Source organism: Grampus griseus (genome assembly GCF_964374135.1).
Source record: "Grampus griseus genome assembly, chromosome: 4".
Classification (NCBI taxonomy): domain Eukaryota; kingdom Metazoa; phylum Chordata; class Mammalia; order Artiodactyla; family Delphinidae; genus Grampus; species Grampus griseus.
Window position 1 is genome coordinate 127762709 of NC_138997.1, and position 16884 is coordinate 127779592.

Here is a 16884-nt window from a genome sequence, read left to right on the forward strand (position 1 = left end):
AAAAGCAAAAATAAACTTTGCTTTTTCACACATATAATTACAATGTGTCTTGATTGATTTGATTTTGTTGGGGGCATCCTTATATTTTATCATGCATTATATTACTAGAATTTCTGAAATCCAAGGGAGAAAAATTAAATATAATAAAAGCTTTATTCTTGTCTTTTATTAAAGCCATTCTCTATATTATACCTTAAATTATGTACCTATGTGTACATAGATTGTAATTTTATGTGTAGGTTTTATCTATAAACGAATGTGTTACTTTAATGTAGTTATCATGGAAAGTTTCCATTTATTTGAATAACCATGCCATTGTCTAAATCATTTTTGATAGTCTTCATTCAGAATGTTCAAAAAATTATTTTATGTACTGAATATATGTACATTTTTTGTATTACTTAACTTTGTCATATCTTGTTTTTTTACTTAAAAATATATATTGCACTTCCTATTCCACAAAATGAATGATTTTTACCCATTTCCCCAATATTAAATTCACTCATAAGTGATGCAAATTTAATACTATTGAGACTAAATATGAAGATGATCCCACAGGCTTTCCAAACAAACAATAAAACAGAAAAAAGTACCTGATCCCCTACAAGTATCTAAGTGTTTTCTTTCTACTGTTTCCTACCTGAATGACTGAACTGTGGCACATTAGTAAACAATATACAAGTAAGTAAGAAAACCCTCTTAAAATCACACATCATAGCCATGGTTTGTAAAAATTTCTGCTTTCACTTTAGTTAATCAACAAATCTTTGTGTGTTAATTTACATCAAAATAAAGACTATAATTTATTGGCAGAGATACGAGTTTTGAGAAAATGCTTAAAAATATCTCTCTTTTAAAAGAATAGCTTCCAATGCTTTCACAAGTTTTCAAGGCCTAAAAATACAAAAATGGTGAAATTTAACTTTCTTGTCTGTTTCCAATTCACCCATTATATGTACCATATACATCAGTATCTACAGTAGAGGAAAATGCAGAAGTAAATATTCTAACCTAAACAAAGGAATTGGTGATAGAGTTATTACCATTCATGTTTCCATATATCAGTTTTGGGCTAAAGGCTGTCTGGATCAGAGGACTTGAATTTGCTCTCTGCCTTATTGCTTAAAAAAGGTTTTTGTTTTGTTTTGTTTTTAACCGTAAGTAAAGAAAGGCACTAGGAGATTCCTAAAGATCTTTTTTCTTTGCTACTATCCCTAGGCAAGAAGGAGGAATTAGCCTTGTAACCAGATCCTTCTGTCTCTGCATTTAATTTTAAGCAAGAAACCAGACTGCTAAAAATGTAAGATGGACAGAGAACAGCAGAGGGCAGTATTTACTCATGGCTGAATCATCTCCGAACTCAGAAGTTTTAAATTTGGAGGGGTCACTGTGGCTGAAACGTATGACACATGCCCTATATTTGCATTACTTGGCTTAAATTCTTATTTTCTAAACGGTTGTCCTTAAAGGGGAAATAATACTGACCTGGTTCCTAGTCCCTTTTTTTTTCTTTGAAGAATACCACAAAAATTAGCTACAGTAATCTGAGTAACTTGCGTGGCACGTGGGTAATTTTAAAATTTAAATTTCATTCTATTTATTTCTATTTCCTCATATCTGTCTTTTCCCCAGATAAAAACCAAACCAAAGCAAAAAGAAACAAACCTTCACCAGGATTCCTTTGGCTTTAAAATGTCTAGGGGGAAATACTCCAACGGAGATCAAAATTCCAAACTTTGCAATAGGAAGAGACCTCCATCTTTCCAAAGGGCTACCATTGTTATTGTTGAAACTCTAAGGTTTGGCTACTGACACCTGGGATCCATTTGGGACAGGACACAAAACAGAATTCCCCTGGCTTTTCCTGTAGGAAATCCAAAGTGCGGTCGGTACCGAGGCCTTGGTGCCCCTACTCACCTGGAAGTGGAGACAGGCTTAGGGTTAGATCTGGACTGCAATTATCTCGCTCTGTAGACAGAGGAGGAATGGGGAAGATTTGGTTTGGATACTGCCGGATCGTACTGTAGAGCTACTCCCTCCCCTCTCGTCGAAAGAGAAGGGGCAGGAAACGGTTAAAGCAAATCTGCGCTCTGCATTCCCAGACAGGCTTTGCTTAATCCTTCTTCCCGCTCTAATAGACCTTCACCCCCTGCCTTTCTTTTATTTCCCTCGACCCCCCCTTACCCCTGAGTTATTACTAGCATAACAACCTAACGGTCTTCCCCCAGAACCCATCACTAAAGTTATTTATCTGCAAACCTGACCCCACCCCCATCTATTCGGCGGCAGCTTTTTGCTGTTATTGCTCAGATGCCGGCCAAGATGTGACCAAAAAGAAAGGAAAAAAAAAGGGTATAAAAAACCCCACCCCACCCCCTTCTCAGCGCCTCCTACCCGCCGAGCTCCCACACCCCACAGCCTACAGTCCTCCGAGAGGCTGGAGTGATTAGCATCCCGAGAAGCCAGTCGGAGGCAGAAGAAGCCGGAGAGCGCTCGCGGTAGGAGTGCCGGGCGGGGCTGCTTTAGCTCCGGCCCAATGGGGCTGGGGCGAGGGAGGGGCAGTAGGTGACAGCACGGGGAGCTAGGGGGAGTCCGGGCAAACTAAAGTGCGGGGATCAATGAGTGGCGAGCAAAGTTTCTGAGTCCTGCTCCAGCTCGCGGTCTTCCCTCCCCCTCTGTTTGTGTTTCGACAACGCGGTGTGTGTGTGTGTGTGAGTGTGTGCGCGTGTACGCGTGTGTGCGCGCGCGCGTGCGGCGGGGAAGGGGCGGGGAGAGTGTGAGGGAGCAGCCGGAGGTTGAGAGGGGCTCGCGGAGCTCCAGCTCCACAGCGGTACAACCTTCAGCCCGGGCAGGCGAGAGGGAGAGCGCTGACAGCCGCCGTCCCGAGCTGCCGCGGGCGCCGCCAGAGCCCAGCGCCGACTGCCCCGCCTCCACCGCCAACGGTGAAGGAGAAAGAGGGATCCACCACCCCCCCGCCCCAAACCAAAAGCCTTGTGGATTACAAAGTGAAACTGACACGGGACAATAAAAGCAAAGGCAAAGGGCACGAGGTCAGGGGCGAGGCGCACTAGAGTGGGCTTCTGACTGGGGCCGCCGGAGAAGGAGTCCCCTGGCATGGTGAGGGGAGGGGACTCGGGGACAGCGCGCTGCTCCTGCCCGACCCCGGCGAGGCCGAGAAGAAAGCGGGACCTGCGCTCGATTTGGATGTACAAATAATGGGTCGGCAGGCGTCCCGGCAGAGGTAAAAAAAAAAAAAAAATGCTGAGGCGCGCTGGATTTTGCCTGTGCCCAACTAAGGGCTCGAAGCCGCAGCAGGGGCGGCGGCGGCTCCTGCTGGAGGAGAAGGGACGGAGCTGAGCGCTCCCGGGTACCGGAACCTAGCGCCAAAGCGAGCGCTTGGAACGCAGTTTGCTAGCTGCCCGCGCTCAGACGCCGCCGCCTGGGCCTCAGCGGCCACTTCTGCAGCCCTGTTGGAGGGGCGTTGCAGCCTCGTTCTTGAGGAGAGGGGACTCGAGGAAATCCCTCGTCTCCAGCTTTTGGGAAAGCAATTTGATAATCTCCAGGTTCCCCATCGCCCCCTCCCCAGTGCGCAGTTGTTCTTTCCACACACCGCTACGGACGTTTGTCCTTCCCTCTTCAGTTTCTTCGCCTTGGGTAAGTTCTAAAGTTTCTGAAGACAATTGTTTGCAATGATTCCTCATATACCTTAAGTACAGGCAACCTCTCCCAACTCACATCCACCCAGCCGAAAACGCTCAGACTTTCTGGATTCGAGAACAAAGTGAAGGGGGAAAATATACGAGGTTTGAGAAACTTTTCTGGGGACTCGTCAACAAACAGGAGTGCCCCGAGGGATGCCCTGCCGCTTTTCCTCAAGGCATCTCTCCCGCGCTAAGCGTCCAGATGGCTACCTGGAGCCTTTTGCTGATGCGACTTGCTTCTGCTGGACTGGAGGTTCTTTGAAATAGCAGAGCTCCCAGACAGATACATCGGCTGCATGTTTGCTGGTGCCTACTTGATCCCTGTCATTATCACTCTTTTTTGCCTCACCTCTTCCTTCTCTTTATCACACCGTTCCAGGGAGCCAGGACCATGGACTTGGCAGCAGACAGGGCTCCTGGCCGCCCGTGGCTCCCGCTGCCCACTTTATCATTATTTCAGCTCCTTCGCGTCTTTTGGCTGCTGTCACTGCTACCGCAGCCGGCCCGGGTCAGCGGGGCCGAGCAGCGCCAGGTGTTTGAGGTGCTGGAGGAGCAACCTCCCGGCACGCTGGTGGGTACCATCCAGACGCGCCCAGGCTTCACCTACCGACTCAGCGAAAGCCACGCCCTGTTTGCCATAAACAGTAGCACTGGGGCCCTGTACACCACTGCCACCATCGACCGCGAGAGCCTACCCAGCGACGTGATCAACCTGGTGGTTCTTTCCAGCTCACCCACCTACCCCACCGAAGTGCGAGTGTTGGTGCGGGACCTCAATGACAACGCCCCAGTCTTCCCTGAACCCTCGATTGTGGTCACTTTCAAGGAGGACAGTAGCAGCGGGCGGCAAGTCATCTTAGATACGGCCACCGACTCAGACATCGGCTCCAATGGTGTGGACCACCGGTCCTATCGCATCGTCCAGGGCAACGAGGCGGGTCGCTTCCGCCTGGACATCACCCTGAACCCGAGTGGCGAGGGCGCGTTCCTGCATCTGGTGTCCAAGGGCGGGCTGGACCGCGAGGTCACGCCGCAGTACCAACTACTGGTGGAAGTGGAGGACAAGGGAGAGCCGAAGCGGCGGGGCTACCTTCAGGTAAACGTAACTGTGCAGGACATTAACGACAACCCCCCAGTTTTTGGTAGTTCCCACTACCAGGCGGGGGTGCCTGAGGACGCGGCGGTGGGCTCCAGCGTCCTCCAGGTGGCGGCAGCGGACGCGGACGAGGGCACCAACGCGGATATCCGCTACCGGCTGCAGGACGAGGGGACCCCCTTCCAAATGGACCCCGAAACTGGGCTTATCACGGTGCGGGAGCCCCTGGACTTCGAGGCCCGGCGCCAGTACTCGCTTACCGTGCAGGCTATGGACCGAGGCGTGCCTTCCCTCACTGGGCGCGCCGAGGCGCTGATTCAGCTGCTGGACGTCAACGACAACGACCCTGTGGTGAAATTCCGCTACTTCCCTGCCACCTCACGCTACGCCTCGGTAGATGAGAATGCTCAGGTGGGCACTGTGGTGGCTCTGCTCACCGTGACGGACGCAGACTCCCCCGCGGCCAACGGGAACATCTCTGTGCAGATTCTTGGGGGCAACGAGCAGCGCCACTTTGAGGTGCAGAGCAGCAAAGTGCCGAACCTGAGCCTCATCAAAGTAGCCAGCGCCCTGGACCGGGAGCGCATCCCTTCTTACAACCTAACAGTTTCTGTCTCTGATAACTACGGGGCGCCCCCTGGCGCAGCGGTTCAGGCGCGCTCTTCTGTGGCGAGCTTGGTGATTTTCGTCAATGACATCAATGACCACCCTCCCGTCTTTGCCCAACAAGTGTACAGAGTGAACCTGAGCGAGGAGGCGCCCCCAGGAAGCTATGTGAGTGGAGTGTCTGCCACTGACGGCGACTCTGGTCTCAATGCTAATCTGCGTTACAGCATTGTCTCTGGGAACGGACTAGGTTGGTTCCACATCAGTGAACACAGCGGCCTGGTGACCACTGGGTTTGCTGGGGGCTTGGACCGTGAACTCGCTTCCCAGATTGTACTGAATATCAGTGCTCGGGACCAGGGGGTTCACCCCAAGGTTTCCTATGCCCAGCTTGTAGTCACCCTCCTGGATGTGAATGATGAAAAGCCAGTATTTACCCAGCTGGAAGGATATGAGGTGTCTGTGGTTGAGAATGCCCCAACAGGGACTGAACTACTGGTGCTTGGGGCAACTGATGGGGACCTGGGTGACAATGGGACAGTGCGTTTCTCCCTCCAAGAGTCTGAGACTGACCAGAGGTCCTTCCGCCTGCATCCTGTGTCGGGGAGGTTGAGTACTATCTCCTCCTTGGACAGAGAAGAGCAAGCTTTCTACTCCCTGTTGGTTCTGGCCACAGATCTGGGCTCCCCTCCCCAGTCATCAATGGCTCGAATCAATGTGAGCCTCCTGGATATTAATGACAACAGCCCTGTGTTCTACCCAGTCCAGTACTTTGCTCATATTCAGGAGAATGAGCCTGGAGGTAGCTACATCACCACAGTGTCTGCCACTGACCCAGACCTGGGTCTCAATGGAACTGTCAAATATAGTATATCAGCCGGGGACAGGTCTCGGTTTCAGGTCAATGCTCAGAGTGGGGTTATTTCTACAAGAATGGCCCTAGACAGAGAAGAAAAAACTGCTTACCAGTTGCAAATAGTGGCTACCGATGGTGGCAATTTACAGTCTCCAAACCAGGCAATAGTAACCATCACTGTATTGGACACTCAAGACAACCCACCTGTATTCAGCCAGGCTGCCTACAGCTTCGTGGTCTTTGAGAATGTGGCTCTGGGATATCATGTGGGTAGTGTGTCTGCATCCACCATGGATCTCAATTCCAACATCAGTTATCTCATTACTACTGGGGATCAGAAAGGTATGTTTGCTATCAACCAGGTCACTGGGCAGCTTACCACAGCAAGTGTGATTGACAGAGAAGAGCAATCCTTTTATCAGCTGAAAGTAGTAGCCAGTGGGGGCACAGTGACTGGAGACACTATGGTTAACATAACAGTTAAGGATTTAAATGACAACTCTCCCCATTTCCTTCAGGCAGTAGAGAGTGTGAATGTGGTAGAGAATTGGCAGGCAGGTCACAGCATTTTCCAAGCCAAAGCTGTGGACCCTGATGAAGGTGTCAATGGCATGGTACTCTATAGCCTGAAGCAAAACCCCAAGAACCTCTTTACTATCAATGAAAGGAATGGTAATATTAGTCTGCTAGGACCCCTGGATGTTCACGCTGGTTCCTACCAGATAGAGATCTTGGCATCTGATGTGGGTGTTCCTCAGCTCTCCTCTAGTTTCATCTTAACAGTTTATGTCCATGATGTAAATGACAACCCACCAGTGTTTGACCAACTTTCTTATGAGGTCACCCTTTCTGAGTCAGAACCTGTGAATTCTCGATTCTTTAAAGTGCAAGCTTTTGATAAGGATTCAGGAGCAAATGGTGAAATTGCATACAGCATTGCTGAAGGCAATACAGGGGATGCTTTTGGCATATTCCCAGATGGTCAATTGTATATAAAAAGTGAACTGGACCGTGAACTTCAAGACAGATATGTTTTACTGGTTGTTGCTTCTGACAGAGCAGTGGAACCCCTTAGTGCTACTGTGAATGTTACTGTAATTTTAGAAGATGTAAATGATAACAGACCTCTTTTTAACAGTACCAATTACACATTTTACTTTGAGGAAGAACAGAGAGCTGGGTCGTTTGTGGGCAAAGTAAGTGCTATAGATAAAGACTTCGGGCCAAATGGAGAAGTAAGGTATTCTTTTGAAATGGTGCAGCCAGATTTTGAGCTGCATGCAATTAGTGGGGAAATTACAAATACTCATCAGTTTGACAGGGAGTCTCTTATGAGGCGGAGAGGGACTGCAGTGTTTAGCTTTACAGTCACTGCAACAGATCAGGGGCTCCCTCAGCCTCTCAAGGATCAGGCCACAGTACATGTTTACATGAAGGACATAAACGATAATGCTCCCAAGTTTTTAAAAGACTTTTACCAAGCGACAATATCAGAGTCAGCAGCCAACCTGACACAAGTCTTAAGAGTATCTGCCTCAGATGTTGATGAAGGTAATAATGGACTTATTCATTATTCTGTAATAAAAGGAAATGAAGAAAGGCAGTTTGCTATAGACAGTACCTCTGGTCAGGTGACACTTATTGGCAAATTAGACTATGAAGCAACAGCTGCCTATTCCCTTGTAATTCAAGCAGTGGATTCAGGGGCAGTTTCCCTCAATTCGACTTGTACCTTAAATATTGATATTTTAGATGAAAATGACAATACCCCTTCTTTCCCTAAATCAACACTATTTGTTGATGTTTTGGAAAACATGAGAATTGGTGAACTCGTGTCCTCTGTTACTGCAACTGATTCAGATTCAGGTGACAATGCTGACTTACATTACAGTATTACTGGCACTAACAATCATGGAACTTTCAGCATTAGCCCAAACACTGGGAGTATTTTTCTTGCCAAAAAATTGGACTTTGAAACACAGTCTTTGTACAAATTAAATATAACAGCAAAAGACCAAGGAAGGCCTCCTCGTTCATCTACAATGTCAGTGGTTATACATGTGAGAGACTTTAATGACAATCCTCCTAGCTTCCCTCCTGGGGATATTTTCAAGTCTATTGTTGAGAACATTCCCATTGGAACGTCTGTCATTTCAGTGACTGCCCATGACCCTGATGCAGACATTAATGGGCAACTCTGCTATACGATCATCCAACAGATGCCAAGGGGCAACCACTTTGGCATAGATGAAGTCAAAGGTACTATCTATACAAATGCCGAAATAGATCGGGAATTTGCTAATCTCTTTGAGTTAACTGTAAAAGCCAATGATCAAGCTGTGCCTATTGAAACTAGACGGTATGCTTTGAAAAACGTGACCATTTTGGTTACAGACCTCAATGACAATGTTCCAATGTTTATATCACAAAATGCCCTGGCTGCCGACCCTTCAGCTGTGATTGGTTCTGTTTTGACAACAATTATGGCTGCCGACCCAGATGAAGGGGCGAATGGAGAGGTGGAGTACGAGATCATCAATGGGGACACAGACACCTTCATTGTGGATCGTTATAGTGGAGACTTGAGAGTGGCTTCGGCGCTGGTGCCTTCTCAGCTGATCTATAATCTCATAGTCTCAGCAACAGACCTTGGCCCTGAAAGGAGGAAATCAACGACTGAATTGACCGTCATTCTTCAGGGCCTTGATGGACCTGTTTTTACACAACCCAAATATATCACTATTTTGAAGGAAGGAGAACCCATTGGCACCAATGTGATATCAATAGAAGCAGCTAGCCCTAGAGGATCTGAAGCCCCCGTGGAGTATTATATTGTTTCAGTCCGTTGTGAAGAAAAAACTGTGGGACGTCTCTTTACTATTGGACGACAAACTGGCATAATTCAGACTGCAGCCATTCTGGACCGCGAACAAGGAGCCTGTCTTTACCTGGTGGATGTTTATGCCATAGAAAAATCAACTGCTTTTCCCAGAACACAGAGAGCAGAGGTAATGATTTTGTCATCCCTTATGATTATTTGTTGATGTGTTTTTTAGGAAGATTGTTCTCTTTATATTTACTTTCTATAGTAATTTACCTTTACTGTTGATTGTTCATTTCACTGACAGGAGCATATAAAAATGTTCTGTCACACAGACTAACAAGAATTACATGCAATTTAGCCTCAATCCTGATCAAAACCAAACAATGGACAGTTTTTACCTTATATTTCATCTCACACCATGATATGTGTAAGGCTAATGAGAGCTCTTTAGCCATTTCAGAAGTACAAAAAAAAATATTCATTTATCTAAGTTACATCACCGCACTAAACTAAACACCTCACAGTAAGGAAGTCTACCAGAGAATGAGCAATTTCAGACTTAAGAAATCCGTATTCCAAAATGAAGAGCTTTGGTAGAAATCAGCATTATAGCATGGCTTTCAAGGGGGAGTGGCTGTGGACTGACAGTTTACATCAGGACGGTATTAACTTTCACATCCTCAGCAGTCTTGGCAGTTTCTTTATAGACAGTGACTATTTCAATGTGCTGGGCCAAGTTTGGGGAGATTCCTGATTTCATCTGCCTTCACATTTTAGGCACTATCTTCTGACTTAGAGTAATCCTCTCTCTTCCCTCTTGAACTAAAGCATGTAATGTGCTGTGAATGATCAGAGATTAGAAGCTGTTTCTTGAGACAAAACTGTGTTGTTCAATGCCATGGTATAGGTACAAGTTGTTCTGTCTGCTGATGAGCAAGAAACTAGTGTTTCAAAGCATAAGCCAAAAGATTTCAAGCTTGGCCTTTCCCGGGGTATATTTTTGGCTGTTACTACCTCAGTGTTTCATTGATTTGCTTTTTAATTGAACTGCTTCCAATGTTGTTCTGATAATCAACTAGAAATGATATAGCTGTACTCTGGAAAGCTCGTTTGCCATTTCCTAAGTTCTCTCTCCTCACTCCCTTCAAAGAGATTCTGGTGTCACTCAGCCAAAAACACAAAATATCAAATGTGGTTGTGATACTCGGCAGTAACCCAGACACAACATGCTAGTGAAACTGAGGCTCATGTGTTTGTTTTCTTGCTTTTTTTTCTTGTTTTTACAGAGGTGAGGGGTTTTCTTCATTTAAAAATGTTCATTTATTATTATTATCTTTCTGAATCCCCTGTGATTTTTTTCTCATGTTAGCTAGCTATGTCTATTCTATGGATGGAACAGCATATTCATGGCCTAGAGGATATTAGAGATATAATTAGAGATATAATTCTTAATAGAGATATAATTCTTAGAGATAAAATTTTAAGTGGAATTCAGTTTTATCTTATACACATAGACCTGAAGAAACTTTTAACCCATATGTCCTCTTTTACCTAATTAGTTTTTTAAAGATCTTAACATACCTCTTACTTATTGAGCTATTTGGTTTAACTCAGGCTATGATTTACATGTAATTTTATTTTGATTTGGGGTTATTCCTCCCTTAAACCCACTCCCTGGCTCTACCTTCCTTCTCTGGAATTATTTCTTAGATGAAGAGATTTAAGCAGCTATTAAAGACAGGCAGTTAAGTCATTCTAGACTTTAAATTTGTTAAACTGTAAAACAAATTATGTTATTGGTTGTTTGGTTCAATGCATTACATTTTCTCTGCAGTGAGAATAAATGTCCATTGTTTTCATTAGAAGATTTATTTAGTCTTATTATTTATCCATGAGATATGCAAAGATTAGCTTAGCTTAAATTTATTAAATAGTGCTGTTTCTGCATTAGGCACGAGGACTAAAAATTAATGATTATAAACCATTTTGTTAGTAATAGGGGATTATATGTCTGTTACTTTTTTTAACCTCAAATAGCACCGATATGAAAAGTTATTTATATTTACTGTAGCCTATTTAAAAATCTGGAGAGAATTCATCATGATGATTTTTTTATGAGAAAAAAATTGTTTGTCAGGCTACCTTCTGTGAACTGAAGTGCTGAAATTGTAAACCAAGTTTGAGTTCCCAAGCTCCAACCACTCCTAAAATTAAAAGCAAATGTGTTTCTCCAAAGAATATTGAAAGCAGTAGTTGGGAGCTAGAATTTCATATTATTATTGGTTGTATCTTTCAAGTGTATACAATAAAGTTTTTTTCCTTCTGCTCAAACAGTTAATTTACCGTGATTCTGCAAAAAGAAGCTGTAAATTACCTCTGGTTGTTAGAGGTGATATTTCAATTGTTTGTTTCTAAGTGTAAACTTTGCTCCAATGCATTTTTTAACAATTTATTCATGTACACTGATAGGAGTCTGGGTTGCTTACTCAGGTTTTTGGCTAGAGTCATGGCTGATCACATTCCGTGGACAAACAGAGGGTCAGTGGGTAAAAGAGAAATGATTTAATCTGCATTCTTTTTCAAGCTCTGACACTTGTGTGTGTGGGGGAAGGGGGCAGTGCTGGGGACTTGGCTCTGATACTTCTCATTCCAGAGCTCTGTCCAGTTGTACACCTTCACTGCCCCTACCTGTCATAACTAAAACTTTGGCATGGATGAGAGTGTCTTTGAAGGATGGCTTTTGTGTTGCAGACACAAGGTTTATTATCCTTTTATTTTATATCTTTGTATTCTAAGAAGAGTCTTGATTATGTTAGAATAGCTCATATACACTTTGTACCACTTCTTTAGGTTCAACAAAAAAATTGGAGATGTAGCACGTTCATAAGCATTTCTCTTTTAATATGTGTTTTATGGGAACATGCAACTTAGGGACTGGGTTGGACTTCTTGAAGGTCAAAGGCTTTGTCTCATTGGTCTTTATTTCTTTTATTTTTATTTTTTACACCTTTATTGGAATATAATTGCTTTACAATGTTGTGTTAGTTCCTGCTGTACAACAAAGTGAGTCAGCTATGTGTATACATATATTCCCATATCCCCTCCCTCTTGAACCTCCCTCCAACCCTCCCTATCCCACCTCATTGGTCTTTATTATCTCCTAGTATTATATCTCCTTGATAATAATATCTCCTAGAGCCTGGTGTATAGTAGGTGCTCAGTACCTGTTTGCTGAATGAAATGGTAGAAGAGCTAAGACTGGTGTGTGCATTCTTGTGCTTCAGGAATAATCAGCAGAGAGAAGGCGGGGGAATAAAGGAGGTTAGTAAATTTGATCTTGATCATTATTTGAACTAAGGACGTAAAGACATACTAATTATGTCTGTTCTACAAATGAACTGCGAATTGTCAGAAGACTCAAAGAGGAAAGAGGAATTTAGGTGGGTGGTCTCACATGGAACTTAGGGTTTAAATGGAGAGAAATACTGTATATGCTTCTAGGTTGCAGTTCTCAAATTTGTCGGTCACAAGACCCCAAGAGCTTTTGCTTGGGTGTGTCTTATCTATTAATATTTATATTTTGAACATTAAAACTGAGAAAAATTTAAAATGTTTATTAATTTCTTTAAAATCACATTAACCATATAACATATTTTTATTTTATTTTATTAAAAGAACTTAATTTTGCCAAACTTAAAAAATAATGAAAAGAGATACATTATTTTACATTTTAATAAATCCCTTTAATATCTGGCCTAAGAGAAGACAGCTGGATTCTCAAATCTTCTTATTCCATCTACTGCAATATTTCTTTTGGTTAAAGTACACGAAGATAATCCGTTCTCACTCAGATAGACAAAGCTGGATAAGGGAAAGATATTTTGATATCCTTTTCAGATAATTGATGATTTTCTTTTGATACTACACCGGAATTCCACAACTGTCTGTTTCTTAAAACTTACTTGCAATTAGGAATCTGAAACCCTACCATTGAACTTTTCATACTTTGTTGAATGAAAATACTGATCTATCTTGCATTCTGAATGGAAATTTTACCTATGTGTGACTTAGAAATATCAGGCATTGATCATTTGGAAAATACTGGTTATAACTGATAAGGATCTTATCAAAAGAGTCGTTAAATATATTGGCTCACAACCTCATGGTGATGGTTTGAAGTTTTCCAAATTTGAATTTTCACTTATAAGCTCAAATTTTATCATTAGTAATTAGTTAGTTGTTGTCCTGATGTATTAGGCTTCCTTTGTCCATTTTCAAACAAACAAAAAAGGTCTGTCACATACCAAATCTAAAAAAAGTGTAGTTTCTCTGTCAGTTGTTCTTTCAAGTAAAAATTGTATTCTGTAAATAAAGCACCTAGTTCAGCCTTCAACTCACTCCATCACACACATGCTTTTCTTTGAGGCTACTTACAGTGGTACAGATTAATGGTTCTTTGTGCACGTTTCACTATTTGTCACCCAAATATTGAAAAGACATCAGGATCTAATGGTCTAGATTTAATAATATTAATCATTTTACTGTTTCTTCAAGGAGAGTTCTTCAGTTTTTAAGTGATACTGGCATTTCATTTTTACTGTGCCTAGTAAGTGAAGAATACAATTAGGGCTGAAAACTTTGGAACTACTGCTTTGCTTTGTGCTAAGGCACCAGCAGTTTTACCTGCCCTTTGCTTTTGCACCTCTAGTGTAAATGTCAACATAGTGAAAAGGCAAACAATGTTTTGTATAATTATGACCACAGTTTTTTTAATTTCCCAGGCATCTTTAATGGGTCTCTGGTATGCCTAGGGCCCCATGTTCCACAGTGGGAGAACCATTGGTCTAGGCACTGAGATTTTTGCAATTCAGTAAAAAAAAAACAACAAAAAAAGCAACTAGAAATATTCTATTAAAAGTGTGTTTAGAATGTTAAGTGAACAAATTATGATTGCGTTTAGATTAGAAATGAGTTTTAGCAATTGATAATAAATAAATTTATTTTTACAGTGAAACCATCAAGAGTTCCAGGAGAAATGATGGAGGCGTTTGTAATATCAATACTGAATATCAAGTTTAGAAATGATTTTCTTCCAAAGGGTTTAGAAGAAGAGTTAGTGCACCTTACATTAAATGTATGTATATCTTGTGTGTCATTCCTCACAGGCAAAATATAAGCAACAGAACTGAATATTTAATAATAATGATAATAATTATTATAAAATTTATTGCATATCACTATGTTCAGTCATTGACCTGAGTGCTAAGTGTTTCTTTAGGGATTTTTATCATTTGAGCCTCACAACAACGTTAGTCATATCACTCCCACTTCTTAGATGTGGAAACAGTCTCAGAAAAGTTAAATGATTTGCTTAGGTTCAGATTGATAGAAAGAAAAATCACATCCAGACTTGCATAATCCATTATTTGTGTTCATAGCTACTGTCCTATAAAGACAGAGTAATCTGTGGTCTTTGTTAAGAGAGGGGCTTTTTTACTCCGTAGATAAAAGTATAAATGTATGCTTTTGATAATCTTGTTTTCACACCCTTATTGGTGTTAAAAACTCTTTGAAAAGTAGTATTATGTATTGTCTGAACCAAGAGAAGCAAGACTTTTGCTGCCTCAATCAAGGCCATCAGCAGATGCTGTACATTCCTATGGGTCAGTTACTGGTAGCAGCAAGGATTCCAAGTTGAGGACCTGTGGAGGTGTTTTTGGAGCAGGGAAGAAGGGTGAGAATATGAGAGAGGGGCACTGGAGACAAAGGAAGCGCACACGTATATGCAGTGACTCTCCTCATTTACAGTACTGTACAGGTTGCAAACAGTTGCTGTACTTTATTTGTGGAGAATAGGTGGAGAATCCATTTTTGGATTTTCAGATGATAAGTCTTACTCTCCTAAGGAATAATGATGAAATTGTGTGGGTGGAGTGTGAGGATTATATTCAAAGGGAGAAAACATTTTCTTACTGCCTCGACTTTTGACTTCCCCATTGTTTTTTTTTTTAAACAATCTATGATTATTTTCTGATTCTGTTTTTTCCCTGTTGGTATGTGTTTATTAAATGTATTAAACTGTGACTTAAAGGCCTCTATAAGTTTTCAAGACGTGTGTAAATGTGTATGACAGACAGGAACATTGATGGACAATTAAGCTCATGTTGCATAGTTCATATATGGCTTCAGGATGCTTGATTTGGTCTCTCTCTTTTGTTGATATATTTCCATAGACATAGTTTATTTTCTGACAGAGTTATTGTTTATTTCTCTCTTTGCCTTTATTAAAACCCAAATTATTTTAATCCTTTATTGTTCCATTAGATTTTGAGGCAACTACTCTAGGAATAGTTTTGAAAAGATATTTATGTACTTCATATTTTGTGGAATCAATTTTCCATTGCACTGTCTGCAGCTTGCACTTTGCCATCATTACAATGAAAAACTGCCAAAGAACCTCATTAGCTGTGAGGGACTGTTGAGTTAGTGACTGTAAAGGATTCCACAGGCCCTGAGGTATGTCCTGTCTTCCAAGAATTAATATGTCTAAGGTTCAGCTCTTGATGAATATCCATGAAATTAGGTAGTATTCAGAATGAGGAGCTTGGGAGTGGAAATTGAAGAAGAGTAACTGGCAAGTGACATGGCTAAAATGAATTAAAGGGTTTCTTAAAGCCTCCTAGATATGGAATGTGGTAAACATATTCTAATGCTTTCAGGCTTTAAGTAGTCTGTGACAACAGCAGCCAATTATAGTAGTACAATAAATAAGGAGGAGAGAGCATGAAGAAGGCAGAGAAGTGAAAAATTTTAAAACTTCTGTTAGACAAATATCATTTATAAAATATATACATGTAATATATATATATATAGTACCATGTACTAACATGTATGCAACCATTGTACAAAGATTACTGGATTTTCCCTGGTGTTAAAATTCTGAGACAGAATGGGACAATAAAGTCATGAAGATGACAGAATCTAACTGGAAGATAATTTACATGTGGCAGTCAAGAATTGTCTCTAGGGGTGCAGTTTCCAGACATGTATGCATATTTAGGAAACAATTAGGGAATAAAAACCAAGTTTTAAGGTATTGAGGAAATGTTGAGAGACATTTATAAACCCTGTTTGACAACTGGCAACTGGGAGCCAATGGCATTGTTATGGATTATTTGTTTCAGATTATTGACATTTTTCTGAAATGTTTTATCATGTATAGATTCTAACATATATAAAGTGTTTACATTATGTCAGACACTGGTGAGCACGGGGCGTTGTCTTGCCTTCACCATAATCCACGACATCTCACCATTTGACAAATGAGGATACCAAGGCTAATGGAAGTCAAGTTTATGGAGCTGGTTTATGGTGGAATGGAATTTGAACCCAGCAGTCTGACTTGAGTATGTATGTTTAATCCCAACACAACATGTTATAAGAAAGGTTGATACTTTCTATACTCTCATAGGCATACAAGTTTTACTGTGTAAAAAGTTGTTTTCATATTTTTATATTTCTTCATACTGGTGACTGAAGAAATATAGGGTAAAGTGAAGTTTAGTTAATGACCCAATAGTAGGATTACTTTAGGTCCCTATTAATCTTTATTTAGGTTAGGCTTCAATAAATGGACCTATAATGTCAGTTCTTCATTTTATTTTGCGATGTGCCGTGAGAATATATTTCCATTCTTCCAGTTACTGGCTCATTTACTTTCTTCCCTTTTCAGCAAAATTTTTGAAAGAGTTGCCTTTCCTGTCTTCTTTCTTCTCATTATCTCTTAAATCTACCCCCATCA

The 16884-nt window shown here is 41.9% G+C and overlaps 1 protein-coding gene across 2 annotated transcripts in view; it reads left to right on the top strand.

The window, feature by feature from the left end:
• Positions 1-4080: 4080 nt before the first annotated feature.
• Positions 4081-16884, top strand: part of FAT4 (FAT atypical cadherin 4) — a gene marked incomplete at its 5' end in the record, with an annotated part of 171708 nt that continues 158904 nt past the window's right edge. Inside the window, one exon of one of the 2 annotated variants that reach the window (XM_082653602.1) lies at positions 4081-9267. In XM_082653602.1, the coding sequence (XP_082509728.1) occupies positions 4093-9267 (5175 nt within the window). The remainder of the gene's footprint in view (positions 9268-16884) is intronic. The other variant, XM_082653601.1, reaches the window with a different exon arrangement.